Source organism: Hyperoodon ampullatus (assembly GCF_949752795.1).
Source record: "Hyperoodon ampullatus genome assembly, chromosome: 16".
In the NCBI taxonomy this organism is placed as follows: Eukaryota; Metazoa; Chordata; class Mammalia; order Artiodactyla; family Ziphiidae; genus Hyperoodon; species Hyperoodon ampullatus.
In genome coordinates this window covers 69853338-69880983 of record NC_136929.1, presented here as the reverse complement: position 1 = coordinate 69880983, position 27646 = coordinate 69853338, and the positions used below count along the sequence as shown (strand labels likewise).

Sequence of the window (27646 nt, the reverse complement as noted above, 5' to 3'; positions counted from 1 at the left end):
CTTGAATCCTTAAAAGTAAATGGCCCACATTTCTTAAGGGAATAGCATCCATGTATTGCCAAGGAAGACAAGGGAAGCTTATGATTCATGAATCTCAGTCATACTCCCTAACTGGTGATGTAGAGCCTCATTTGGTTGTGTCACTCAGCTGGAGAATTTCAGGACAGCACAGAGTTTGGGAATTTGGGCTCTGGACACATACTGTCTTGAGTTTGAATTCTAGCTCCGCCTCCCATTAAGCTGTGTGCTCTTGAACAAGGTACTACAAATGCTTACTCATTTGTGAAATAGCAGTGATAATAGGGTTAGGGTAAGAATTAAATAAAACCAATCTCTTGACCTAACGTCTAGCACATAGTAAGCACCCTGTAAACACGATTATTTTTCAACAGCTATTGGAGGCAAAGAGCTATGATGTAATCATATCAGCTGGTAAAATCTGCTTCTCTTTAGAATAAAATTATTCTGAGCTTCGTCATTTAGTTCTAAGCAAGCCAGAGCTAGTGGGTATTTCTCAAATTCTTCTAAATCTCTCTTTCAGATTGAAAAAACAGTTTTATTTCTTGTTTACTTTCTGAACCATATTTACCTTTCATATTTATTTTACCATTTTATTTTTATTCTGTATGAGCACAGCTGTCTTTATTTCTTTTACCCTTCCACTGCCTACATTGAATAATTAAATGCTGAAAAGTGTGAGATTTGGTTTCTAAGCCTATTTTAAACATCTAAGTACAGATGTTTTATTTATGCTCTTGTACTCATTTGAGAGCTTTCTAATTTTTTCCTTCTCTGGGTTTCTTTCATTTTCTGTGTCTGTGTTATTTCTTTCAATTTTGTTCCCCTTAAACTCCGTAGCTCAGTCTTAAGCAGCTAATTGAATTCCCTAATTACTTGGTTAAGTGCATAGCCCTGCCTAAGAGGGAGGCTTTGTCTACCCTTCTACTGCCTTTAAATCCCCAGTGATCCTTAGTAGTTTCCAGTGTTTATTTATATTAAAAACATATGTATTAAATCCCAGTGTCAGAGACAGCAATGTAGGTAAGACGTCTCTGCTACTGTGGAGCTCAGGAGAAAGTTACCTTTCTATTTTCACAGTCAGAAAGGTCTGTTTCCAGATACTGCAGTTTGTAAGAATTCCAAATTAGACTGGCCATGAAATGATCTATTGTGAGGTGTCCAAGAGGCTGATAGCACTGTGGATAAGTGTTTGAATTCTTTGGAGTCATACAAATCCAGGATGGAATCTAGGCTCCACTACTTCTCCCTAACCTTTGGCAAGTACTTAACTTCTTTAAGCCTCACAAGCTTGTTGTGAATATTAAATAACAAATCTAGATAAAGGACTTGGTACAATAACTAGCACAAAGCAAGCACATCATAACATAAATGTTATCCATTGTTTATCATCATCCTCACCACCATTATTTGGGGGCTTTGCCCAATTTCTCACCTAACACATCAACCTCATGCATTTTTGCTCACTTAAAATTAAAGTTCTAGAAAAGCAATCATTTGGGAGTGCTAATTGGTAAAGCCACTTTGGAGGGCAAAATAGCAGTATCTACCAGAATTTTAATGTGCCCTTTGACCCTGCATGACCTCTTCTAGAAATCTGTTCTAAAGAAATACTTGCACATTTGGTGTTTGTGGTATTATCATAGTGAAAAAAATGAAAATAACCTTTAAATGTCCGTCAACACATGTCAAAGTTTGGCTTCCCCAGGAAGCAAGACTCTGAGGTGGAGATTTGAGTCCAGGAAATTTATTAGGGAATGCCCTTGAGATCAACATCTGTGGGGAAGTGAGGGAAACAGGACTGGGCAGAGGAAAGAACCCTCAGCCAATCCCCCAGGGGTGCTCCTGGGGAGTAGGCATGACGTTGGCCTAGGCAATTCCCAGAGGGGTATTCAGCCAAAGGTATCAGCCTGCAACACTGTGGTGGGAGATTGAGTGCCTCAGTCCTGAAGGGGGAACTAGGTGGCACACCACAGCATCCATTACAAGAGTGGTTATTTATGGTATGTCCATACTATGGAACACAGTCCAGCTACTAGAAAGACTGGCCTCACTGTCCAGTGAAAAAGCGAATCCCCAAACAATACATGTAGGTAGTATAATTACATTTACGTTTAAAATTCTGTGTAACGGGGGAGAGGTATTTTCATATATAACCTTTCAAAGTGGTGTTCTCTCTGCCCCATGCTACCCCTTCCATGGCCTTGCTAACAATTACCATGTCTCTTGGCGCTTCAGGGCTTAGTTTACTTGTTTCCTCCTTCAAAAAGCCTCCTCTAACCCAAGTCTGATGGAGGTGTCCCTTGTTGGGATTCTGTATCATGCTGTGGATAATCCCATCATAGCTCATCAAAACTAGACTGTATAGTTTGTCTCCCTAGCTAAACTGTAAGCCTTCCTTAGGGGAGGGCACCAGCCTTACTAACTTAGTATCATCTGTACTTTGCAGTTGTTTCTGATAGATGTTTGGTGTTTAATAAATTTAGATAGATTGAATGAAAATAGTAAGTCAGTGAGCTGTTGAGAAATTTAGATATATTGTCTTCTTCTTTTCCTCTTGTATTTGGTTTTCATTGAAATCTGTTTGCAGTAGATAGACTTTTGTGTTCATTTATCCTGGTGTGACTATATTCAATTTTAACCCATAATAGAGCTATTTCCCTTCACCTGCTAATAAACATTAAAAGAATGAGGGGGGTGGGGGAATGGCCACATGGGCTTGGGAATGTCATTAGTAAGTGTGACCGAGGTCAGTGTGCCATCTAGAATTTTGAGAGGTAATGATTTATCAAGATTACTAGCCAGGCTGTCTCATAAACTATGCTGTTTATTTTTTTTTTAGGAACTATCCCTTTGACATAGTGACATTGTTAAACCTTGTTCTATTCAAGGCTTCTGACACCAACAGAGAGATTTATGAAATCTCCATGCAGCTTATGCAGGCACGTATCATTGACTATGTTGACATTTCCATCCTCGAGCACAAAAAATAGAAATGGTAGTTGATCTACTGGATTGCTATTTATTGATATGTATTTATTTATTTCTGCATATCACCGGTGGATATGATGAGTGAGAAAACAATTACATAATCTTCTGTAAACATAGGAAGCAGCTGATGGTTTACCTTTAATACAACATTAAAATATTCATTCATTAGTTTTTATTACAAAACTTTATTCAATATAAATACTCCTGAGATAGCCAGCCAATGTTTTTTCATACTGTTTATTACTTTCCTACTACTTCTTTATAGATCCTTGAAGCAAAGCTTTTTGTGTACTCGAAGAAAGTAGCTGAACAAAGACCTGGAAGTATTCTCTATGGAACACACGGCCCGTTGCCGCCCCTGTACAGCCTGTCACTAGCCCTCTTGTCATGCGAACTGGCCAGGATGTACCCCGAGCTCACTCTCCCTCTCTTCTCAGGTACCATGTGATAGTCAGTCATGACATGTGTGATCATTTCTGCTCTAAGTTTTCTTACTTTTTAAATTCTAGTGTAATTTAGAATCAAAATTATTGATGCTAAATTTGTAGCTCAAAATTACTCTGGGCTAAGTTCAGTTACATATAAAAGTAAATTCTAGAGTATCTTTAAAACAGTGGATCTAAAATAGTGTAGGTATAAATATGGGTGGTATAACTTCTAATACAAATAATTGCTGTAAGTTGTTTTTTGGTGGTGGTGATGATGGTATTTTGTAGCTTGAATGTTACATGTATCAGTAGCTTGAATGCTACATGTATTAGTTGTTGAGAGTTTGAATCGGGGCACACCTTTACGAGTAATCTTTGTGAATCATGTTTTGGAAAATCCATTTATCTGAGACAGACATAGTCACATCCTTGCATTGTGCCTGAAACAGTGGAAGGACTCAAGGAAAACCTTTTTGATAAATTGATTTTCTTCTTGGAAAACTAAAATTTACTTTTATTCACTTCAACCGATTTGAATGCCGCCTGTATGCCAGGCACTGTGATTGGATCCTAGGAATACCGAGGTGAATTAAACAGCCTCTCCCATCAAAGTTTCATTGTCTAGTAATAAAGAAAGCTGTGCAATCATATGATTATGATACAATGTTTAAAAAGCACATTCTGTGTATGAGATGGAAGATCAGGGAGTGTAGCAAGTACAATTTTTAAAAAGCACATTCTCTGTATGAGATGGAGGATCAGGGAGTAATCAGTTACTGGGCCAGGAATATCAGAAAAGACTTCCCAGAGAAGTTGATGTCTGAGCTGTAATTTGAAAGAAGAGTAGAAATTTGCAAAGCAGATAAATAGTTGACATTGCAGTTGGCAAGCAGACAGGCATTACTGGCCAAGGAAATATCATATGCATTGGCTTAGAGGTATAAAATACAATGATGCATTTGAGAGATTATATAGTAGTCAGTTTGGCTACTACAACATGCAGGGAAGGGGGAAAGTTTGAGATGGTCACAGACAGGCAGAGAGGCAGAAGTCCATCTTGGAAGGCCTTGTATTGTACCCTAAGGAGTTTGTAGGCCAGTGACCACATACGTGCTCCTTGAAACCCCTCAGAAGCCTGTGAACAGGAAGGGCATCCAAGCAAGCTGCTTGGGTTTTGAAAGCCACTCATCCGTTTCAAACAAGAAGAGAGGGGACGAGATCAGAGTGCATTTTAGAAAGACTGACTGCAGTGTGGTGAATGGATTAGAGAACATCCAATCTAGAGAGAAGAGACCAGTTGAGAAATGATGACAGTAGTCCACGGAGGAAATGAAGAGGACCTGAGCTCAGACAGCCCCGTGAGAGCAGAGGGGAGAGACCAGAGTCAAGAGCTACTGGGCAGAGTGCACAGAAGGGAGTGCCTAGTGCCATATCTGGGAAATGGGTGGTGGTAACCCCACCTGGAGAGCCGATTCGGGGAGAAGAGGAGGGTCAGGCCAAGGCAGAGATCATGAGCTCGGTTTGGGTTATTGAGTGAAGGCATCTGTTGGACATCCTGAGTATAGACAGACCAGGGTCAAGGGAAGGCCAGCGGTAGAGACTCATGGAAGACCAGAGCGGTCAGAACCATGGGAATGAATGAGGTCCTGAATGGAGAGCGTACAGAGTGAAAGAAAGAACCTGGACCCCCAACTTTTAAGGACCAGGCCAAGGAAGGGCGAGGGAGCAGAGAGGGACGAGAGGCATGTTTATAGAAGGAGAGCACCTAGAAGGTGTGTTTCATGGAAACCTAGAGAAGACAGGACCTAGGAAGACGGAGTGGAGCAGTCCACAGTCCTATGGCTCCCAGGAGATAAGGTCTAAAGATTACCCTGTGGATTTCACAGTTCATCGCTAACTGTCAGTAGTTTCCATGGAGAAGTAGCAGCAGAAGCCAGATCTCAGGGGCTTGGCTAAAAAGAAGCAAAAAAAAAGAGAGGATGGGGCTATAGTAGGATGCAGAGTCAGAGGATGAGCGAGACTCGAGCTTGTTTCTTGGCTGAGAGGGAGAAGCCTGTAAAGAGGGAGAGACTGACAATTTGGGAGAGAGAAGATAAACAGTCCAGCAAATTTAATAAGAAAAGAAGCTCATGTAATGAGTTGCAAGTTCAAGCTAAATTTCTGTCAAGAACTGACCTTTTGGCCATTTTGATTTACGAGGAATAAGTTGTTAAAAATAACATGGAAAAATAAGGAGTTTTTAATAGATTCCTCGCTTTTGTTTATACTGCCTTTACCATTAAAAACCCTGTGGTGAGGGCTTCCCTGGTGGCGCAGTGCTTGAGAGTCCGCCTGCCGATGCAGGGGACACGGGTTCGTGCCCCGGTCTGGGAAGATCCCACATGCCGCGGAGCGGCAGGGCCTGTGAGCCATGGCCGCTGAGCCTGCGCATCCGGAGCCTGTGCTCCGCAACGGGAGAGGCCACAACAGTGAGAGGCCCGTGTACCGCAAAAAAAAAAAAAACCCTGTGGTGAGATTTTTACTGCCTGTAATTTCAGATGACTTAATTCCTTGTACGTAGCCAGGCCAGTTGTTCAGGTCTCTCCCAAAAGCCAGCAAATGTATATGGGATCCCACTGACGTTGTCTCACAGTTTATTTAATTTGTTTCTAAAGAGGTGAATGAGGGGTTGTTTGTGTGCTGTGGCATTTTTTTTTTTTCTCTTTTCCCTTTAAAACATCTCTAAAAATCCAGGCCCTGATCTAGGTGCCTGGGATACCACAGACAGACATCCCCACCCCCTTGGACCTTATGTCTGACAGACAAGATAAAATAAACATAAATAAGCAAATTATTTGTAAATTTTATAAATATAAAGCTATAAATATAAACTTATTTTACACAGATGAGTAATATGATAGAAGGTGATTATTGCTACGTAGATTTTTATACCGCTGTTGAAAGACGACAGGTATTCTTAAAGCAGTTGTCCCTCTGATTGGAAAGGTTTATTTCTCTTCAAAGTTCCAATAAATTTTTTGTGTCATAAAAATCCATGATATCAGTCATCACATTCATGTAAGTTTAGAAATTAAGTAAATTTTGAAATTTTGACCTGTGTGAAATATAACAGCATAACATTATTGTGCACAGCATTAAGTATATTCTTATTCTTCAAAATAAAAAATTGTCATTTTAATTTCAGGAAAAGGGCCAAATCAATTAAAGCTACTGTTTCAGGGATGCGGTGGATTATCTCGGTATAATTCCTGGCATCCATGTTGTTCTATTGTGTAGCAGGCATGAGCTGTCTAAATGAGATTACATGCCTCGCTGGATGATAGCAAATGCATCAGGCCAAGCTTTCTAATTTCCCTTAGGATAAAACAGTTTCTTCCATAAATATTAGAAATAGGAGATGACTTAGAACTTGCAGCATATACATAAAGCTGTGCTTTTATTTCTATAGAAAGCTTATTCAGATTGTAAAATTAAATGCTGCTGGCAGTGAAACAATGTAAAAATGCTATCAGAGGAAGTAATGGTGAGATGACTGGGCTGGTCATATAGTTTTACCCTTTTGACTCCTTATTTCATAAAACAAAGCGTGGCATTGAAAGCACGCTTGCCACATAGTTGGCAGTTTACAAGTAGACACCACGGACATGAGTCCACACACTGGGTTTGTTCTTCCTGGAAGTTTGCATTTCACTTTTTAACAGCTAATGGTTCATACAAGGCACTTTGTAAAATATAGGCATAGTTGAAAGGTAAGTCATTGTTATAATAATCGTAACTGCTGTTTATTAAGAGCCCGCTGGATGACAGGTGCTGTGCTGAGTATATTATACACATTATGATGGTGTCTTTTCATCCTCATAATTGCCCAAGGCAGGACCTGCTGGGCCCCATTTTACAGATGAGGAAACTGAGGAACAGAGAGGTTAAATAACTATCCCAGAGTCTCATGCAGCTAATAGGTGGAGGAACTGGGATCTGGTCACATGTCCTTTTGATTCCAAGTCCCCTGTTTTGTCCACCCTAACGTACCTCTCCCACTAGCAGTGGATGTGAATCCAGGAGGTCTTCCATCCCATCCCACCAAGCCTGTGCTCTCCCTGCCGGGCTCTCACTTTCCTCCACGGAGCACCTGCTGAGAAGTGAGGGGCTTGAGGACAAGCCTCAGCTGTAAGATTGTATGGCCTTGGGGAGCTGCTGTATATGAAAACGCTTTGTAAACGGAGGGCTCTGTCGGATCTGTCAGTTGCTGTTCATCTTGCCGTTTAGTTCAATGAGATGACATGGCTCTCGGTCACTGCTCTTCCCTCTAGAGGTCAGCCAGCGGTTTCCCACGACGCACCCGAACGGGCGTCAGATCATGCTCACCTACCTGCTGCCCTGGCTGCACAACATCGAGCTGGTGGATAGCAGGCTGCTCCTCCCAGGGTCGAGTCCCAGCAGCCCAGAGGACGACATCAAGGACCGGGAAGGAGAGGGGACGGCTTCTCGGGGGCTGAAAGGCAATGGCTGGGGCTCCCCGGAAGCTACGTCCCTGGTGCTAAATAACCTCATGTACATGACAGCCAAGGTAAACTCCAAGGAATCATGCCTCCCTCCTGTGCTCCCACATCCCAGGAAACCCGGGATTATATCTGGGGGGAAGTGTCATCTACCATTAAAAGTCACAAAAATAGGGTGTGGTTGGTGGTGACGGTTTCACAACAGTGTGAATGTGCTTCATGCCACTGAACTGTACACGTAAAAATGGTTAAGATGGGAAACTTCATGTTTATTTTACCACAATTTTAATCGTGATCCTAATCATCATCATCATCCTAACATTTGAAAAATCATATGAATAAATATTGCGCATTATAAATTCCTAAAAAGAGGCATCTTTCTGATGAATGGCCATTTTCCCCCTTCTTATGATTTTGAGATGACCGTGACCCTTAAAATGACTTTTAATCGGACATTTTGCATCCTCACGTTTTTTCTATGTGTCTCCCGAGCCGGTTTTCAATTTGTTGGTTACAGTATGGAGATGAAGTTCCTGGACAAGAAATGGAAAATGCCTGGAATGCTTTAGCCAACAACGAGAAATGGAGCAACAACCTGAGGATCACCTTGCAGTTCCTGATCAGCCTGTGCGGGGTCAGCAGTGACACGCTGCTCCTGCCCTACGTGAGTGCCCCTCTGACGCTGAGCGGTCATTATTCTCTCAGTGCTTCCAGCAGCGGTTTGCAAGTCGGAATGTGCTCTTTGCTCCAAGTAGAATAGAGATGTCAGATTTCATCAGTCACGCTAATCTCCTGTGAGCTTTCTAGATATTATATAAAAGTTCCCTTCTGCCCCTCTGAGATGCGGACTAGTGTCCTAGTGACACCTCTGTCATCCTCTAAGACTTTGGACATGGAAACCTATGAATTTAGGCGTAGACATTTTTCTAACAATTACCTAAATCTGTCTTCTAGAATCATTAGACCCACCCGTTACGTAAGAGAAACTAGGTGACACATGATATTTTTACTAATAAAGTGTTTCATGTTTACATCCTGATGCTCTTAAAACAATAAAAATGCAGAATATCCCAGTTTGTCTCTTCAAATGCAGGTGGTAAGAGAGAGAAAGAAACAAAGGGAAATCCTACTGAGATTCCTACCACTTAGTGTTTGTATTTAAAGGTGAGGTGACCCACAAAACCACTACATGTTTAAAACCCTGACTCAGTTGGCATCTGTGTGCTGGTTGCTCTTCTGAGAGATTTTGTGCCTGCCTGCTGTTCTGGGCCACATCAGCCACATTACAGCTTCCATGCCTCAGGTTTGGGGGCTATGGTGATGCAGAGCTTTAGTCCAGGGTTACTTTTACAACTTAAAACTATGCAAACAGCTCAGACTCGTTTGTTTCTTGGGTAGCAGGAGACTGAGTTGTTGGGTTTTTTTTTTTTTTTTTTAACAGAAACAGCTAGCAGTTTTTCCCCCATGGTTCTGTATAAATAAAATACTTTCTCAAGAAAAGACCTGGGCTTCCCTGGTGGCACAGTGGTTGAGAGTCCGCCTGCCGATGCAGGGGACACGGGTTCGTGCCCTGGTCCAGGAAGATCCCACATGCCGCAGAGTGGCTGGGCCCGTGAGCCATGGCCGCCGAGCCTGCGCGTCCGGAGCCTGTGCTCCGCAACGGGAGAGGTCACAACAGTGAGAGGCCCACGTACCGCAAAAAAAAAAAAAAAAAAAAAAGATAAGACCTTACGTGGCAAGTTTTTAGTTTAGATAGAATCATGTTTAGCCCACAAGTTATCCCCAAAGTAACTTTCGTAAACTCAGCCATTGGGGAAGGTAAGACCTTTAACCACACACTGTGCATGTGAAAAGAGGTGCATTTTAACCCAGACACTTGACTCCTCCTGGGAGAGAAGGAGGAGGAGCCATCAGGGTGTGCGCTCCTTGGGGGATGACGTGGTCAACAAAATGAATGGGTTACCATCTCCGCTGTCGACAGCCTAACATTCTTGCAGGCGCGCTCTGGAAAATATCCCTTGTGTTCTGTTTCTCGTCTCAGATTAAAAAGGTGGCCATATACTTGTGCCGTAATAACACCATTCAAACCATGGAGGAGCTTCTGTTTGAGCTACAGCAGACGGAGCCGGTGAACCCCATTGTCCAGCACTGTGACAACCCGCCTTTCTACCGCTTTGCGGCCAGCAGCAAGGCCTCGGCAGCTGCCTCCGGTAGGGGACAGGTGGCTGGGTAGACACCTTGTCGTGGAGCTCTGGATTTACTTTATGTAGAGCATTGAAAGGATATGAGTATGTGTTTGTTACTTTCTCTTATACCTACATATACACTCATTTAAAAGATGGCTTAAGGATAGCTGAGACTCTCAGGGCCTTGTCTGATTAATGAAATGATTTTTAAGGATAACCAATAGTCAGGAGGCAGGGACTCATATGCACAGAGCTTTTTGCTTTAGGCTGAGCTTAGAGTGGACACTAGTCATTTAGGTATCTCATTTCTGGACCTTCCTTCTTGTATTGATAGAATTCTCTTGGCTAATATTCTCGCAGGGTTTACTAAAATGTCCCCTGACCAGTGTTATCACTTTCGATAAATTGGTCTCTCAGCATCATTTTATGAAATATGTACCACCCTCCTCAAATTCCTTGATGCTATCTTCCTTTCAGTTCACCTAACACTGTAACTACCTTCAAACCTCTCTCCTCCTCTGGTCTCTTATGCCCTCTATGTGCTCCACATCCTGCTGCCAGAGCAGTGTTCTTGCAAAGAAGCAGTGGCCTAGGGATCAGAAGCTCTAGGAACTTGGAAATGCTTCACTAACATTCATTTAATAACTCCTGGACCCAGAAATGCTAAAGCAGCTAACAGCAGGGCTGGCCACTATAAATAAGCTTGTTACCTAAGCAGCCAGGAAGAAAGGGTTTCAAGAATGTTGTAGCCTCCCTTTATAAGAGAGTTGAGGAATTTGGTTTGACCATAACAGATGTCTGGGATTCTCCATTTCAGTGGGGTAGGCTTGGAAGGTTGTTTAGAATGTCTGAGATTATGCAGAAGATGTAAGGAATCTCACAAACAGATTTTACAGGAAATCCTTTCCTGGAATTACTGGAGACTTGAGCTTGACCCCATCGCAGGCATTTCTTTCTAAGTGTGGTTCTTTAATCCCATCTACAGGAACCACCTCCAGCAGCAATACAGTGGTTGCTGGCCAGGACGGCTTCCCAGACGCTGAGGAGAACAAGATATTGAAAGAATCTGATGAGAGGTTGGTGCACAAATTTGGTTTAACATCCAGCTTAACTTTCAGCAGTTGTCTATACAAAGCATTAGCAAAATTTGTGGGGCTTCATAAATTTCACACACACACATCCTTCTTTGTTTTTTAGAAACACAGATTGACTTTCAGACTCCGCTCTGTGTATCCCTAAAGATAACAATTTCCTGCTGAGCAAAGCCAGAGGAGAGAAAGATTAAGAGAGATGTTGTTCTGGTGGCTGAAGCCTGCTTACCCCAGGGCTTAATAAAAACCACAAGTTGTTCTGCTAGTGGGCACAGACCATCTGGAGTTAGAGGGAATTTCCACGTGAAATGTTCAAATCTGGGTCTTGAATAATTTCTTAGAGACAGAGTAGTTATCTTGAGGTGAATTCTATGAAACATCATGATTCTTCTTTTACCTTTACTCTGTCACATCTGGGTTAACCAAGAACACTGTCTAAAAGAAGTCTCAATCCCCTGCCTATTAGCGCTTTAATGGTACTATTTCTCTTGTTCGTATTTCTGCCTTCACGTTGTCTGGGAACTACCCATAAATAAGCAAAATCTGGATCACTGTTTCCTGCAGTTGGTTGTGCAGAGCAGAGAGACAAACCAAAAGAGATAACAGGACTCAAATTTGAAAATTAAAATTAGAATGATTCTCATGGTGTTGAAAACTCCTTAGGTTGAATATTTTCTAGTGAAAAGTAATGGGGAGCCCTTTCACTTAAGAAATTAATAACAAGGATGAGATATTCACAAGTTCATACTGGAGAAAATTTAGTGGATCAAATAATGAAAGTAATTCATTTAGCCTAAAAAGCCCCTAGATGCTTCATGACCATCCTCAGGATTTCATCCTGTACGCGAGAATACATCAGGGGCTACAGGTGGAAGATTATCTGACATGGGGCTGGAGTTCTGAAAGTTCATTCTCTAATTTAGGCATTTATCAAATTCCTCAACATGTTTATCACTGGCTGGCTGCACTGACTTTAGGCAGATGCTCATCCTGTGAGCTTGCCTTCAGATCAAAAGCTCTAACTCAGTAGGTCATGAATTATAGACCTTTTCCTTTACAGTTCTCTAATAAAGGCCCTTCTCAGAAATGGATAATTTTCATACTCTATGCATCAATGGCAGTACAAGATTATTAATTAACGTGTTATTTTTTCATCTATATTTGCCAGTACCTTCTTTGGAAAACTCCCTCATGGTAAAAAAAAAAAAAAAAAAAAAAAATCACATATTTCTCTAAAGATATTTCTACTTTCTGGTGGGAGTGTAACATTCTTATCATTTAATGTGTAGTCTGAATTTTTCATCTTAATTGTATTAAGGGTAGAAAGGTGATACATTTCCATACATTAACATCTCATTACAAAGGCCCCTTTAGGACCAGAGTTCTGAGTGTCCTGCCTAAATTTTTAGTGGTAGCCTTTAAAATGAAGAAGTCAGAGAATACCTGTACTAGGCTTTCTTGTTTATCTCTTGCTTTCCTGCTCTGTCACCACATCTCTGTTGGTCATTACAAAGCCTGATGCTACCCACATTTTTACACATTTGTACACATCTATTATTTCATACTGACTATATCTGTTTATCTACCTGTAGGTAGATTAATTGGTCATATTTATCTATATGATCATACCTATATGAATGTTCTCTCACAAAGGATACTATTATTCCATTGACCCTATATTCCACCTATGCTATTTCTCTAATATAGTCTGTCTTTTCTTTGAAGGTAGACTGTGCCGTCAGCCTAAAGTATCCTTTTTCTCTGCCATCTACTTACCACCTTCCTCCCTGTCATGTTGATTTATAGATCCTTGTAAGCATACTTGTGTCTCGACCACTAGATTTTCATTCTTAGAAAACAGATTATGTAGCTCTTATACATATGTCTATCCTCAGTGATGACCCTACTGTGCTGCACATAGTAATAATTTTTTTAAATGTTTATTCAGTATGTGAATGAAAATTGGAGAAACATCACAGCCCCAGAGGTGGATAAGCTATCCAGACACCCTCCAGCCCGCCTTTCTCCCTCCCTCTTACTAACCCCATTACACAAGACAGTTATTTACTCTGTTCTTTACAATCCTTCTAGACAAAGAGCCTACAGAGATAATCTTGGTCACAAATACTGATGACCTGGCTGCTGTGTGACATAATTCCTGGGGGTACAAGTCACCAGAAAGCATTGTTGGGCTCCAGGGGGCACCATGGAGTTGTGCAAAGCGGCAGCCCTGGTGCCATGTTCTTTACAACTAGTTAATGGTTCTTAGATATAATTCAGAAATATTTAATAATACCATACCTACTGACATAAAATTTAGATAACTTATAGTAAAACCAGGGTAAAAGAATGAGTCAAGCTAAAAACAAAGTAAGATAGTTATGTCAAAAGTCCTAAAGAGAACTACTAAAAGTTAATATTAACCTAACATTGAGTTCCTCAATAGTCAAAGTAAGAACAATAGAGCAAATTTTGTAACTTTCAGTACATCAAAAAATAAACAAACAAAAGCAATTCATTGGAAGCTACTAAATAAGTATTCCTAAGCTCTAAGAAGTATTTATCATATAGTTTTTAAAATTAAACAATAAAGTGAACACATATTTTTAATTAAAATAACAGTTCATAAAATATGCAGAAACAAACCGTTTAAGTATTTTTAATACATCAACCATTAATAAAAGCCATGAAAGGATTGTTCATAAGGAGCTAAAAGCAATAAACTTCAGCTATGTAAGTTTCTGGTGATCTGTGTTGATACAGTGATAGAGATTAGTAATCCACAGAAAGTTGTGTGAGTATTAATTTGAGCAAAGTCAGCAAGAGAAAATTTAGGGAAACACTTAGTGCTTCTCGTTTTTCTCTTAGCAGAGCTATTTTTATGATACATTTCTAAGACATGTACCTTTATATTAAAAGACTGTTCAGTCTACTTAGTCCTTGAAATTCCTCTAGGACCTAGACCCAAAATTATTTTCTTCAACCCAGGAAAGCAAATGAACACAGCAGATTTTACTCTTGGGAATCAGTTTTTTACTTTTTCTTTTTGCCAAGTGTACACTTCCCTGCTCTGTGGTTTCAACCTTCTCCAGAATAAAGAGAATAGTTTGGAAGGGGCTTGCTCCTTCCCTTCATCTTGGCCTCATAAACTCCTCCTAGCAATCCTTTAGATCTATCTCAAAAGGAAAAGAGAAGAATTGACATCCATTCTATAATTCTTCCCTGCCTGGCCTTCCTGAGCACGATTGTAAAACCGACATATATCACAATTCTTGAGTAGCTAGGAAGGCTGCAAAGCTCTCTGTCCTGTGGAAATCTCCAGATGTGGAATTCTTTCATCACCCTGTTTTTATTCCCTGTTAAATGATGTCTGGTCTCTGCATATACTGTTTATATCTTTGCATTTATCAGCATAAATATGATTGTAGAACTTCTTCAGAAGGTAATAGGTTTGTCACTTTTCCAATTTCATAAGTACCAGTCTGATTTAGACAATTACGTGGCCTGATTTATATGAAACTAAGCAGATGTCCTCCATCTTCTGTGTCATGGATTCACAAATTAATAGCCTAAAAGATAGCAGAATGGAGAATGTTTGAAATACAAAGTTACTGGGAGAAAGATGACTTGTCAGGACCAAAAAATAAAAAGCTGCTGCAAATATCTACAGAGTGAATAAAACCAAAGGCTTTATACTCAGTACATTTCTATATTCAGAAAATCCAAATCATCGTTGCAGTGTTCCGAGGTTACACCCTGGGACAAGGTAGCATCTTAATGGTACGTCCAGTACATTTTCCTGAAATATCACTCTTTCTCCATACATTGATGAGGACAGCTATAGCCGTGTATTTTCTAGTGTTCCAGAGGGAAATAGAGTGTTGATCTGCTATCAGTTCGGATGGAACACCCAGTCAGTAATGTAGATAAAACCCACTTTGTATCATTTTATGTAAAGTAAATATAGAGGTACCATTTCACCCACACTTCCCCTCATCCACACCCTTGCCTGACCTTGTAGCTCTTTAGATGGTAAAAATGCTATTGATTTGTAAGTCTTTGGTGCCCTGAAAAGGTATTCTAGAAATCCAAGGTAAAGGTATAGTAATTAATACCTTATAGTTGGATGGCGACTTGCAGCTTTGGAAATTCTCACATCATTTCTTTTGATTCCCACAGCAGTCCCAACAAAAGATTGGGTGAAATAAATGGTGAGGTGTTATTATTATTCCTTTTTGGCAGGTGTGGAAACAGGGTCCCCAAGGAGGTAAAGGACTTGCCCAGGGTCACCAAGCTAGTGAGCGAGAGCTCAGCCTGAGATCACATGTCCCCCCTTCTTGGAGGCAACACGGCAATAAAAGCATCCCTGTACTGCCACCTTCCTCGGCCTGACACTGGACAAGTTGCTTAGCCTCACTCGGCCTGTTTCCTCATTTGCAAAGTAAATGATGCTTATCTCAAAGTTGAGTGAGTGAGATTAAATGAGTTAATGTATGGGAAGTTATTATACTTCAACCTTGTTTTCTCTTTTTTTTTTTTTTTTTGATACTTCTTAAGCCACAAGAGAGACCAGACAGAAGGAGTCCCTCTGGTTATATCATACCTCAACTAGTACCTTTTCCTAAAAACACTTTAAGGAAAACTTTAAAGCTGGTTAAGTCCAAAATTTGTTATGAAATTATTTTTGTTTCCAACTATTTCCAATTCTATCTCCTTTCACTTATTCAATCATTCAGCAATTCTTTCTTGACCACCTCCCATATGCCAGGTTACCATGTGAATAAAGGATTCATGTTATTCAGTATCATGCCCATTTTATTTCCCAACAAATGTTATAATTTTCTAGTTTAATTCAAATATTAGTCTTAAAATGTTTCTTTGCAAGGTTTGAACTTGTGCTCCTGAGCAAGAGTGACCACTGGCCCTCTTGAAGACAAAAGGAATGTTTGGTGTACACTTTTTACAGTATTCTTTTAGGAAAAGGATCATGAGAACTAGCTGCCCAAAAACAGTATGTTTTTTTGTGTCACAGCACAAACACGCATGTCAGTATCTCATGATGGTTGTTCTTGTATTTGAAGGTTCAGTAACGTCATTAGAGCCCATACCCGTCTGGAGTCGAGATACAGCAATAGCTCTGGAGGCTCGTACGATGAGGATAAAAGTAAGTACCATCAGACTGGGGGGGCAGGCTGGGGGGGTTCAGATGGAAGGCAAAGGGTTGGAGAATAGAAAATGAGTATTTTGATTATTCTTGTTCTAATCACTAAAAAGGGGCCCATAAGTATTAAGTAACCATTTAATCCAACTATGTAGATGGGCAAGTCAGCCTCTTAAAAGTAAAAAGAAGCCAAGCAGTGCATGAATCAAAACTGTTAAAACTCCAAGCTACTACCTAAAACCATATTTTTGTATTCTTGGCCCGTTTCCTTGGTAATGCAGTTGGGGAAAGGCTAGTAAGAAATTGTCTCATGAGAAAACAAAGGTTTCCATTCAGTTTTTTGACCTGTCTTGGGAGTGGATTTAACCTTTAAGCTTTGTGAGTCAGCTCACCCAGGATAGATTTGTTTTCACATTGAATATCTCAATGGCACAGTCTCAGTGGCCAAGTGAAAACCTTGCCAGACTGGGAGATAAAATTATCACAGAAATTTCATTGTACCTTGGGAAGTTGGAAAAACCAAAAAGGTCAATGCATTCGTTAATTTTGTTTAAGCCCTGGACAGGTTGTGTAGATACTCAGAAGGTGATGGGTATTACTTGTTCACAAGTTACAGAAATCCTGGAACCAAAGAACACTCCCAGTGACATTTAGGTATGCTAAGGAAATCGGTAAACTATCTGGTCGAACTTATTTGCCTATTTTGGTGGAAATCGTAATATGATATCTCATGAGTTAGGTTCGTTTTGTAAGTCAGTGCATTGGGCCTTTGTAGTGGTTGTTTTGAGTTGTTTTGTTTCTTATGGGAAATGTGCAGAGTGGGGTAAGAGCTTAGCAGTTCTAATGACACCACATTTCAGTTGCCCTTACTTTACTTCTTAATGCAGATATAGATAGGCAATTCCCTGCCATTCAAAATACCAATTGGAAGAATGTCTAAAATCCATATATATTGCCATACTTGGGTTAAGTTTTAACTATGTCCCTATAAAACCTTTTTCTAGAAAGGTCAGTATGAAATTAGGGGGGGAAAAAAAGCTATTTGCATTTTCCCTCCTTTCTGTGCCCCGTCAAGGGACTCTGCCATCCAGACACCAAACCGTTGGATCTAGACAGGACCAGATTTTAGAGATGAGGAGAGCAGTACCTGAGGAATGGAGCTGTTGGTTCAAGGAAAGTCATTGCTATGCAATATTTGGTAACACAGAATTTGAGGACAGAAAAACTGAATCATGGAAAAGTTAGGCAGTCAAATCCTGACTCCCCCAGAATGTGACAGGCATGATATAACAAAGCAAAGCACTCTGTGACTGTGGATTTTACATTAGGAATATTGTTGCACTTTGGCCAGTTGACTCCTTCAAAGTGTATCCCTTTGTTCTGGGTATACGACCCAGAATTTGGTAGAAAATGCCGTAACAAAGTAGCAATCATTTTGAAAATACATCTTCAGAGACCTCTGGTATTAAAACTTCATATTTCTTACGTATTTTAAAGTAGAGAATTTCAGGGGATAATCATAACAAAATAAGCTAATAGTTGTGTCATTATATAAATTCATATCACTGACTTTAGGGACAAAAAGAAAAAGTAATAGAAGTATTTATAAAGGGAAAGAAAGACTATTGTGAATGCAGATAAGGCATAAAGAGTAGTCTAGCATTATCATTATGGCCTCTATTTTACCCAGAAATGTTTATAAATTTGTCATACCAGCATAAACAACATTTTAATGGGAAATTTTGGGTACAGAACTTGAAGTTAATTGAGTCAGGTGTCAGTAATATTTTTCACAAGGTTACTAATATTAACTAGGGAAATTGGAGTTCACAGAAAAGTAATTTGGGCGCTGAGAGCTCAAATCTTAAATTACTCACTGAAAGAGAAAAATGGAATCAAGCTTCTCAAACAGATCCTCATCACAGAAAGTACATAAACTATATGCTAAGATCCTTTCCCAGGCATTCAAGTACTAGAACTTGACTTTGGCTGTCTTGGATGAAGCAGTGTGTCTAATAAGGCACGAATACCCTCAGGACTTTGGTAACTGGGTCCTCCCAGATGCATGTTTGGTTCCAGCTACCCAATGATGGATACAGAGTATGCCACAAGAGAAGCAAAGGTTAGCAGGCTCAATTCCAAAACCTTATGGCCAGGCGTCTGGTACATGTTAAGGGCAGTTATTTCCTCCCTGAATTCCTGAGGGTATTAGCAAGGGTAAGAATAGTGAGAAGGGATCAGGAGAGACCTCGTGGCCCCGGGCTTCATGGTGTGGGTTATCCAAAAATAAGGATGATGTGTACCTCCTAAATGTATTTTTTATTAAAAAACCATACCACCTTGAGTAAAATGGACAAGCAAACTGATTTAGACCTGGTCTATAAAGCAGTTTTCTACCAATGTTATGTAAGCTTTTTTTTTTCCCCAGAACTACTTAACATATCTGGATTATTTTCCAAGGCCATATGCTAATGTATGTAACCCCACAGTAAGGATACAACTAGTTAAGTTGGATAGCAGCTGAGTCATAGCAGTTTAGGCCCAACTGTAGAAAGTCAGTTTTAGGTCAACTTAATCCCTCGCAGCACATTTTTGCTGACTGGATATGTATCTGAGAACATCAGAAACAAAAAATAGCATGTCCTTTCCTAACAGAAATCTCACAAGTTTTTTTTTTTTTTTTTTTTAATTCTTCAGTGTCCTCCCATTTTTGCTCCGCTTTCTAGTTTTGTAGAGTAACTAATTATTTAGAAGTGCATTTTGCCACTAACTCACCTTGGACAGTTATTCAAGAAGGTGATTTGCTGAAAGTGATGCATCCTGTAGGTAGTTTACCGAGTGGACTAAGTTGGGTGACTATTATACCTGCTTAAAATTTTTTCTGGGCTAAAAATGTGGCCAAGCACATTTCATGGCACAGAGTGACAGGTTTCTAGTTGCTCATTTGCTTGTGTGTTAGAGTCAAGAGTCACTTTCTGAGGTGACTCCTGATCTTAACCCCTGGAGACTCCCTTAGCTCACATCCCAGGAGAAGTGGGCTGTGCTTGGTTCTAGTCCCTGTCTGGGTTTGGAGCCTCAGTTTTCGCCCTAGGAAGGCATCCCCTCCATCAGCTCTGCTAACTGTTAAGGCCAGCGTCCAACACTGGACCAGCAGCATCGAATCAGCTACCTCTCACTACCTTCAAAAGTGCAACCAAGAAAAACTATATTTTGGAGAAACTGCCTAATGGTGTTATAAAAACATCCTTCCTCTTCATACACTAAAGCCTATCCCAGGATTAAGCCAGCTTGTCTGAAGCCATATGCATGGATCATATCAGGTGGCCCCAAGTACAGTGGCTTGTCTTGAATGCCACTGGCCTATGTTGAGAGCGTTATAAAAAATAACTCCATGAAATTTGTCGCTGTGCTTACGTTAAAAATATTTTGTTGAGGAAGTTCATTAATTCATTCAAAATATATATGTACGGATCTCCTACGACGTGCCAGATACTTACTCTATGTACTAGGAACAAAATAGAGAAAGTCCCGCTCTCGGGGAGCTTGTGTTCGAGGCAGAGGAGGGGGAAGCCGTCAGTGCTGGGGAATCTGTGCTGCAGGGGAACTAAAGCAGAGAGAGGGAGAGAAAGTGACTGGGGATGGGGTGGATTTTAAATGGAGTGGTCACAGAAATCCTCTGCGATAAAGTGATACTTGGGCAGAGACTTGCATGAAGTAAAGGAGTGAGCCACACAGCCATCTGGGGAAGAACACTGCAGCTATGGGGTGGACGGTAGGTGGACGGCACCTGGCATGGTCACAGAACAGCAAGAAAGCCAAGGTGACTGGCGTGCAGTGAGCAAAGGGGACAGCAGAAGGGGATAAGCCAAGAAACAGGAGAAAGATCTTATCAGGCCTTAAAGGCCCTGATGGGGATGCTGGATTTCATTTTGAGTTTAAGGGGAACTACTGGCCAGTGGTAAGCAGAGAAAGGGGCTCTGAATGAACTTCTGTTTTAAAAGGATGACTCTGCCTGCTCTGCAGAGAATAGACTGTTGAGGGCCAAGGAGGGAAGCAGGGAGAGATGGTGGGAGCTTAGCCTAGGATAGTAGTGATGGAGGTGGTCGTATCCTAGGTTTGTTACGAGGTAGAGCTCACTGAATATGTGGATGGTAGCAAGTTACTTAACCTTAGCGTCCCCTTTATAAAATAGGGATAACAGGTACCCATCATTGGGTTATTAATATGTGAGATGCATAGACCAGCACCTGGCATAAAGTAAGCACTCGCTATGCTAGTTCAAATGTTGTTACTTTAATTATGACTGTCACCACCATCATGACCATCATGATTAGAAGTTGGATATGAGACGTAAGGGAGAAGTCAGGGAGGACTCCAAGGCTCCTGTCCTGAGTGAACTGGAAATAAGGAATCGCATTTTACTGAGATGGAGGAGATGAGAGAAAGAGCGAGTTGTCTCAGTGATGGGAATTCATGTGATTTAATGTTTTTCTTTTTATGTATCTGTATTTTCATATTTTTAATCACTCTATAATGAATAACCATAAATTAGGTATCCAAGAAACAAAGAAATGAAAGAAACTGAATCAAGTAATTCCAACCCATTTGATCATATAATTTCATACTCACCAAATGGAATGGTTAGAAAGTTATTTTTACAAGCATGAATTTGTAATTTTCTAAAAAAGTCAAGTAGGGAACACAAAAACCTCCTCTCCCTGAAACTAAAGCACGCTTGTCTTTCTCACGCTGTAGATGACCCAATTTCTCCCTATACTGGCTGGCTGTTGACTATTACAGAGACCAAACAACCACAGCCCTTACCCATGCCTTGTACTGGAGGATGCTGGGCCCCCCTGGTGGACTACCTTCCAGAGACCGTCACTCCCCGGGGGCCACTCCATAGGTGAGCAGCATGTACAGGTAGAAGGAAATGATCACTTAACTTTGAATGGATTTTTCTTCCTATGAAAAGAGGGAAAGGTATTCCAGGTCCCATCAAATGAAATGACCTTCGAAATCAGAGGGAACATGCTAACCTGATCGGCAGCTATCAGCATATTGGCAGAGTCTGGTCAGCCATTAACCAGGGTGAAAAGCTGCCTTGTAGCCCTCTGAATTTTTCCTTGATGTCACCTTGGTATGGGTCTTCATTCTGTTATGCTTTGTAGATTGGGAGCAGCTTGAAGAGAGAGCCCTTGTCTTCTGTTTCTCTTCATTCCTCAGCTTTTATTGCCTAGTAACTAGTAGAATCCCCATTATGTGAATTAGCTCAACTGCAGTTTCTTCTCCTCATAGAGCTGTGTGCTGTGTCAGAAGTTAAACTCCATTTCCCTGGAATAAGGGCCTTACATAATTCTTCAACAAGGTTTACAAGTTGGATGTAATTGTGACCTAATGACCTATCAGTATATTTTCATCCTCTTCAGAAGTTGCATTAATTTCATCATTTCATTGATTAGGTGCAATATTGCTGTCATTTTTATGACTGAGATGGTGGTGGATCACAGTGTAAGAGAAGATTGGGCTCTTCATCTCCCATTGCTACTCCATGCTGTCTTCTTAGGTAAGACTGGAACCAAGAGGAATTCTAGCCAATAGGGTCAGAAACCTACAGACGTCACCCATAGAGCTTTCCTTTTACATGGACATCCTGCTTTTCCTCATTTCCAAAATATCTAGTCTCTTCCGTTTTTCACTTTCTGTGACATCTCTAAAATTCTAGTTGTTCAGTCATTGTTTAAAATTGTACTATCACTACAATATAGAGTGGTACCTTGCCCGTGCTATTTCTATAAAGATATCCAAAACAAGTTGGGCCTCTTTGTGGGTCTTTGGTTCGACGTGATAAATTTTAAGCCATGGGACACAGTCGATGCACAGAGAGAAAGAATGTAGAGCATGGTGGGCCAAGCACTGAGATTTTAAAATACTCAAGTTGTAGAGCGAAAAAATGGGAAGAGGAACCAGCCAGGCAGGGAGACTCAAAAGTTCAGTTAGAGAGAGAGAGAGAAAATTAGAATTTTTCAGTAACAGGGAGATCCAGGGGAGAGAACATCTCAGGAAAGAGGAATGCTAAGCATGTCAGATGCTATGGAGAGGTCAAGAAAAGTCCGTCTATCAGTGCTTTATGAGAACATTTGATTTAAGGAATAAAACATTTTATTTTGCCTAAGACCAACTTCTTTACGTCGGTAACACAAACAATAATGAAGAAAGCTAAACATTCTTTTAACATGTTCCTCCTGGGTATCTTGGAATCTTTACTATCCCTGGAATCTAAACGAGCTGAAGATTTGTTTATGCTAAGAGATTCCACCATTTTCTTCCAGGTTTGGACCATTACCGGCCTGAAGTCTTTGAACACAGCAAAAAATTGCTTCTTCACCTCTTGATCGCCCTCTCTTGCAACAGCAATTTCCATGCAATCGCTTCCGTGCTCCTGCAGACTCGAGAGATGGGTGAAGCCAAGACTCTAACAGTGCAGCCAGCTTATCAACCTGAGTATCTCTACACAGGTAACAAAAGAAGGAGTGGCAGGGAACCTGAGACAGAGTCACAAGTATGAGGATAACTCGAGGTGTCACTGGAGCCCAAATTAACTTCTCGGGTGCTATTACCCACCCCCCAGCTTTCTAAGTGGTAAATGACAGGACTGTAAATATGCACCATTTCACTTGATGTGAACTTACCTCTCAAAATCTTTCTTCATTAGTAAATATTTTCAAATATACTTTTAAAATTATTATGATGATTGCTGTTTTCATTAAATATGTTCCTATTGGTACATTGAAAATTAAAATGTCCATTGACCCAAGAGCATGAGTGTAGAACACCTGTGGAGGAATATGCAGAAAACAGTGACCGTCTCCATCACCTCAAGAGCAGGCGTCACCAAGGTGCCCGATGTTTCACTGTGTACCTTCTAGTTCCCTTGAAGGAATCTATTAAATGACTGACTTTTTTCCTGAAGGCACCATTAGTGGAAGTCTATTAAAAATCATTGCTGTTTTAAAACCAAAAATTTCTTCTTAGAAATGAGGACAGAAAGCATTAGCTGAGTCAAAGAAATGACCCTGTTGTGTCCAAGCTACTCATGAAAACTTTCCCAAAAGGGTTGACCAGCGGTTCTCATTGAGAACCAGGACATTTAAAATATCTTAAAATGGTGATGAACTGACAGAGTTCTGGGGCTACTTTTCTTTACCTCGTTATTTTGTACATCACACTGGCACTGGATATGGGCTGGCATTTCATAAGTCACCACGTACTTCTCTCATTACCTTGAAAAGGAAGGACCTTTTACGCACTCTTGTCCTGGGCCCTGTCTTGTCTTCTGACAGACGTTGAATATTTCTCTGGAAAACAAATCTGAAGTCATTAACTCTGAAATGTAAGGACTACTGACCTCAGTTTAAGCTCTTTATTTTGAACCAAGCTACACCTAATTGAAAGTAATCCATCAATAGCCTCTCAGAGACACAAAACTCTCTTTACTATAGATGATGCTTAATTAAAAGATTCTGAAGACTCTGGCTGTTCTAGCTCCCCAAGGTAGGGATGTATTCCGTTAAGCACATGGCCTTAGAATGAGAAAATTGTAATCTCTGTTAAGCTGTATATCTCTGAATGCATCAGTTTTGTATTCACTATACCACTGATGTGGCATAAAATGGTTTAGAGTGGGGATTTACAAAACCAAACCAAACACAATATACCGTAGGCAAGACCTGGTAAAATGATTGAATCTCTATATAGTACACATGGACTAGGTGTACAAAAACTTTGAGAAGTATCTTCTTTTTATAAACATTTGTTAAATGTTTATTGAACACCCAGTTTCAACTATAGTTGCTTTCAAATCCATGCTAAAAACCTATGTGATAAAAATTACTGTCTTCATCTTATTGTAATAGGAAACTGAGGTACAGGGAAGTTACGTGACTCCCTGAGATTACACATTAAATGGCAGAGATAATACTCAGACCCAGGGCTTCTTACTCCTAATTTAATATATCTGTCAGACACACCAGAACTATGTACTTTTTATAATTATTAAGTAGGAGAAAAGGAATGGTCGTGTGTATACATTTTCAAACCCACAACCTACCCAGAGATGTAGAATGCTAACTGTAGTATTTACTTATACCATATTTATTTTGCCTACCTTGAGACATATTTTATTAAAATATATTAATATACACACAGTATTCACAATTCTGGGTACATTTACTCAAAACATTATGTATAATCTACTTATCGCTGGTTAGTGTTGATATCCTCAAAAATGGTATCATTTCACATATTTAAGTGGTCTATTACCCAAGAATAATTTACTAACAGCACAGTTAGGTGCACATACATAGAGGAACTATTCATCAGCCTGTGCATGTGTGTGAGAATGCACACACAGACACACACACACGCTTCTTTTGTAGAAAGCGTCAATTAAAACACCAGAGTAGAAAATAGCAGATCACCCTCTATTACCAAATGCTCTCTCGTTTACACAGCAATGCAACTAATCCATAAGCAGGGAAAGAGTGTCCGTCTTATTTAACCATAGCCATAGCCAAAATGAAGCGTTCCCCCCCGCCCCCCGCAAATTAAATAACTACACACTTCTTTATGCGTACCTCCTGACCTCATTAAGTGCCCGGCCTGCAAATTCCACCTTGACCTTGTCTTCCACCAGGTGGCTTTGACTTCCTGAGAGAGGACCAGTCCTCCCCGGTGCCAGACTCGGGGCTGAGCTCCAGCTCCACCTCCTCCAGCATCAGTCTGGGAGACAGCAGTGGGAACCTCCCGCAGATGACCCAAGAGGTTGAAGATGTGGACACAGCTGCTGAAACAGACGAGAAGGCAAACAAGCTCATTGAGTTTCTGACCACCAGGTAATGAGGGTTCAGGAGATGGGCTGCTGTTTTCAGGTCTGTTGGAAAAGGGACATCACTTTAAAACCACAGATGGAAAAGCAAGCCTGGAGTTCTAGCAAAGTCTTCTCTCTTCTAAATTGTGTCTGCTGGAGTCTGTGTGCAAGGCAGACACTGGTAGGCATTGTCACAGTTGAGGGACAAGGAGATTTTGTGCCTAAAGACCCTGCAGCAGATGGAGGCGGGAGAAGTAGCTCCCAGAGGTGAGCGTGACTTTCACCATCTATTGGAGCTGCCAGGATCTGGGAGTTGAGACTTGGCAAAGAACATCACTCTGGAAACCAAAGATATTAGCCACGGTCAACCCAGTGGCAGCTGCAGAGAGGACAGCTGTCTGCTCCTGTAGTCCAAAGAGTCATTTCTAAATGGAATTCAGAAACCAGAAACAATAAGGATGCATGATAGGAAAGGGATCAAACTAAGAATAAATAAAAATCGAGAAAAACTGTGAGCAGTCCTGTTTTTTGCAGGTCTTCTGGCTCTTCTAAGGAACAATTTAACTTGGAAGGCTTCCAAATCTCTAGTCCCCTGAGGTCCGGTATTTGTATAAACGCATGCTTACCTGTGACCTGGGGCATGCTGACCTTCCTCAGTGAGTTAAGTCCTGGAAGTCTAGTCTATATAAATATTTGTTATCTAGTATCTCACATGATTTTTCTTTATTCAACTAATGCATCAAGTAATGCAAAAAATGAAGAGAGAGCATTTTCTTTTTCAATTAATGGTTTAGAGTATTGTGTGCACTCAACTCAATACAGAATTTAATGTACAGGAAGCTCAGGGAGGGGCTGGTGGTGCCTCCATACTGGGTACCTCAGAGACCTGACTCGTTTGTGGAGAAGAAAGGTATTGTCACCACTCACTGCTGTCAGTGTCGGGAAGGGTGTTCTCTAAAATTCTCACCCCTGGATCCATCCCATTCTTACTGTAGAAAACCAAATAGACAACACAGGTTGTATCTTCAGATTGGTGCTACAGTATTTGGCAACCTAATGATGTGATCCTGATAAAAGCATTATCTCTGCAAATTCTAAGACATAGAAATTGAGTCTGTGTCTAAATCTATATTTTATTTAACATTATATCATTTTGTTTAACAAACACATAGCACCTACTATGTGCTAAATAAACACTATCCTGGTGAATTGAGAGGTTTTAATTTTGTGGGTAAAACATAAGAAAAAGTGTGTCTCCATCAATTAGCTAGATGTGTTTTGAGTATGCTCTTAAGCTTTAGAAGACTGAAATTTACCACCAAATTAATATGTAAAAATTTTTTAAATGTATGTTGTACCTTTGGAGTTAGAACTGTGTATATGGTTTTAAAAATGCAAAATGACAGTTACATTTTTGACATTTTGTGTGTTTTGTTGAAGGGCATTTGGTCCACTTTGGTGCCATGAGGACATCACACCCAAAAATCAGAATTCAAAGAGTGCTGAACAACTCACTAATTTTCTACGTCATGTTGTATCCGTGTTTAGAGATTCCAAATCAGGTACTTCATCCTGTTTCTCCAAATCCCACTTTCAGCATTTTTCTATAATGGAGCTCATTCTCCCCATATAACCACACACTGTGTATGTATTTGTGTGTGGCAGTGTGTGTGTGTGTGTGTGTGTGTGTGTGTGTGTGTGTGTGTGTGTAAAATCCTGCATTCGGAAGCAATAGCAAAGGAATATTCATAGAGGATATTGAAGCTTTTTCAGATGTGCCTGAGTGATGGTTAATGTCACATATAATGATACCTGCATTATGCTCTATCAAATAATTTCCCCAGTGTCCCTGTTCTCCTTGCTTCATTTACCTTACTAGAATTAAACTGTGCCTATCTTAATTTTATTTAAAGAAGGCCATGAGAAAGAAGTCGTAGTCACTGACTGTCAGACTCAACTGTGAAAACTGTCAGCCTTGCAAACTGTTTTTTTTTTAAAAAAAGAATTTTGTGATAAAATGTTTTCGGCTTTACAAGTATTCACTGGCAAGTCCTGTGCCAGTGACCACTCAATATTCTGAACACAGTCTGATTCTAATTTAGACAGTAGTACCGTCACAACATTTAAGCTCTTAGCTGCATTCCATTCAGATTCAGCTTGGCCTGGGCTGATATGTGTGTGAAATTTAAATTTGGTTCCTCAGCACGATACAACAGCTATCCCTGCCTTTTTTCACACAGCAGGCTGGCCACAGTAAATAGGGCTCACCACCTCTCCTGGCTGCTCTGATAATGAGCACATTTCACAGTTTGAAACATTCCAGATTAGCCACATCTCTTTCCATTATCAGAGGATACTTACTAAAAAACAAAAAATACTGTTAAACTGAAATGGGAAAGTTGT

General features: G+C 40.5%; 1 protein-coding gene across 2 annotated transcripts in view; it reads left to right on the top strand.

Annotated features, from left to right (window-relative positions):
* FRY (FRY microtubule binding protein) overlaps nucleotides 1-27646 on the top strand; it is a gene marked incomplete at both ends in the record, with an annotated part of 256062 nt that overhangs the window by 177097 nt on the left and 51319 nt on the right. For both annotated transcript variants that reach the window (XM_079722071.1, XM_079722072.1), the window contains 12 exons: nucleotides 2861-2960; nucleotides 3275-3446; nucleotides 7748-8004; nucleotides 8454-8600; nucleotides 9978-10146; nucleotides 11108-11198; nucleotides 16295-16377; nucleotides 21130-21280; nucleotides 21837-21940; nucleotides 22707-22892; nucleotides 25070-25268; nucleotides 26684-26805. In XM_079722071.1, the coding sequence (XP_079578197.1) occupies nucleotides 2861-2960; nucleotides 3275-3446; nucleotides 7748-8004; nucleotides 8454-8600; nucleotides 9978-10146; nucleotides 11108-11198; nucleotides 16295-16377; nucleotides 21130-21280; nucleotides 21837-21940; nucleotides 22707-22892; nucleotides 25070-25268; nucleotides 26684-26805 (1781 nt within the window). The remainder of the gene's footprint in view (nucleotides 1-2860; nucleotides 2961-3274; nucleotides 3447-7747; nucleotides 8005-8453; nucleotides 8601-9977; nucleotides 10147-11107; nucleotides 11199-16294; nucleotides 16378-21129; nucleotides 21281-21836; nucleotides 21941-22706; nucleotides 22893-25069; nucleotides 25269-26683; nucleotides 26806-27646) is intronic.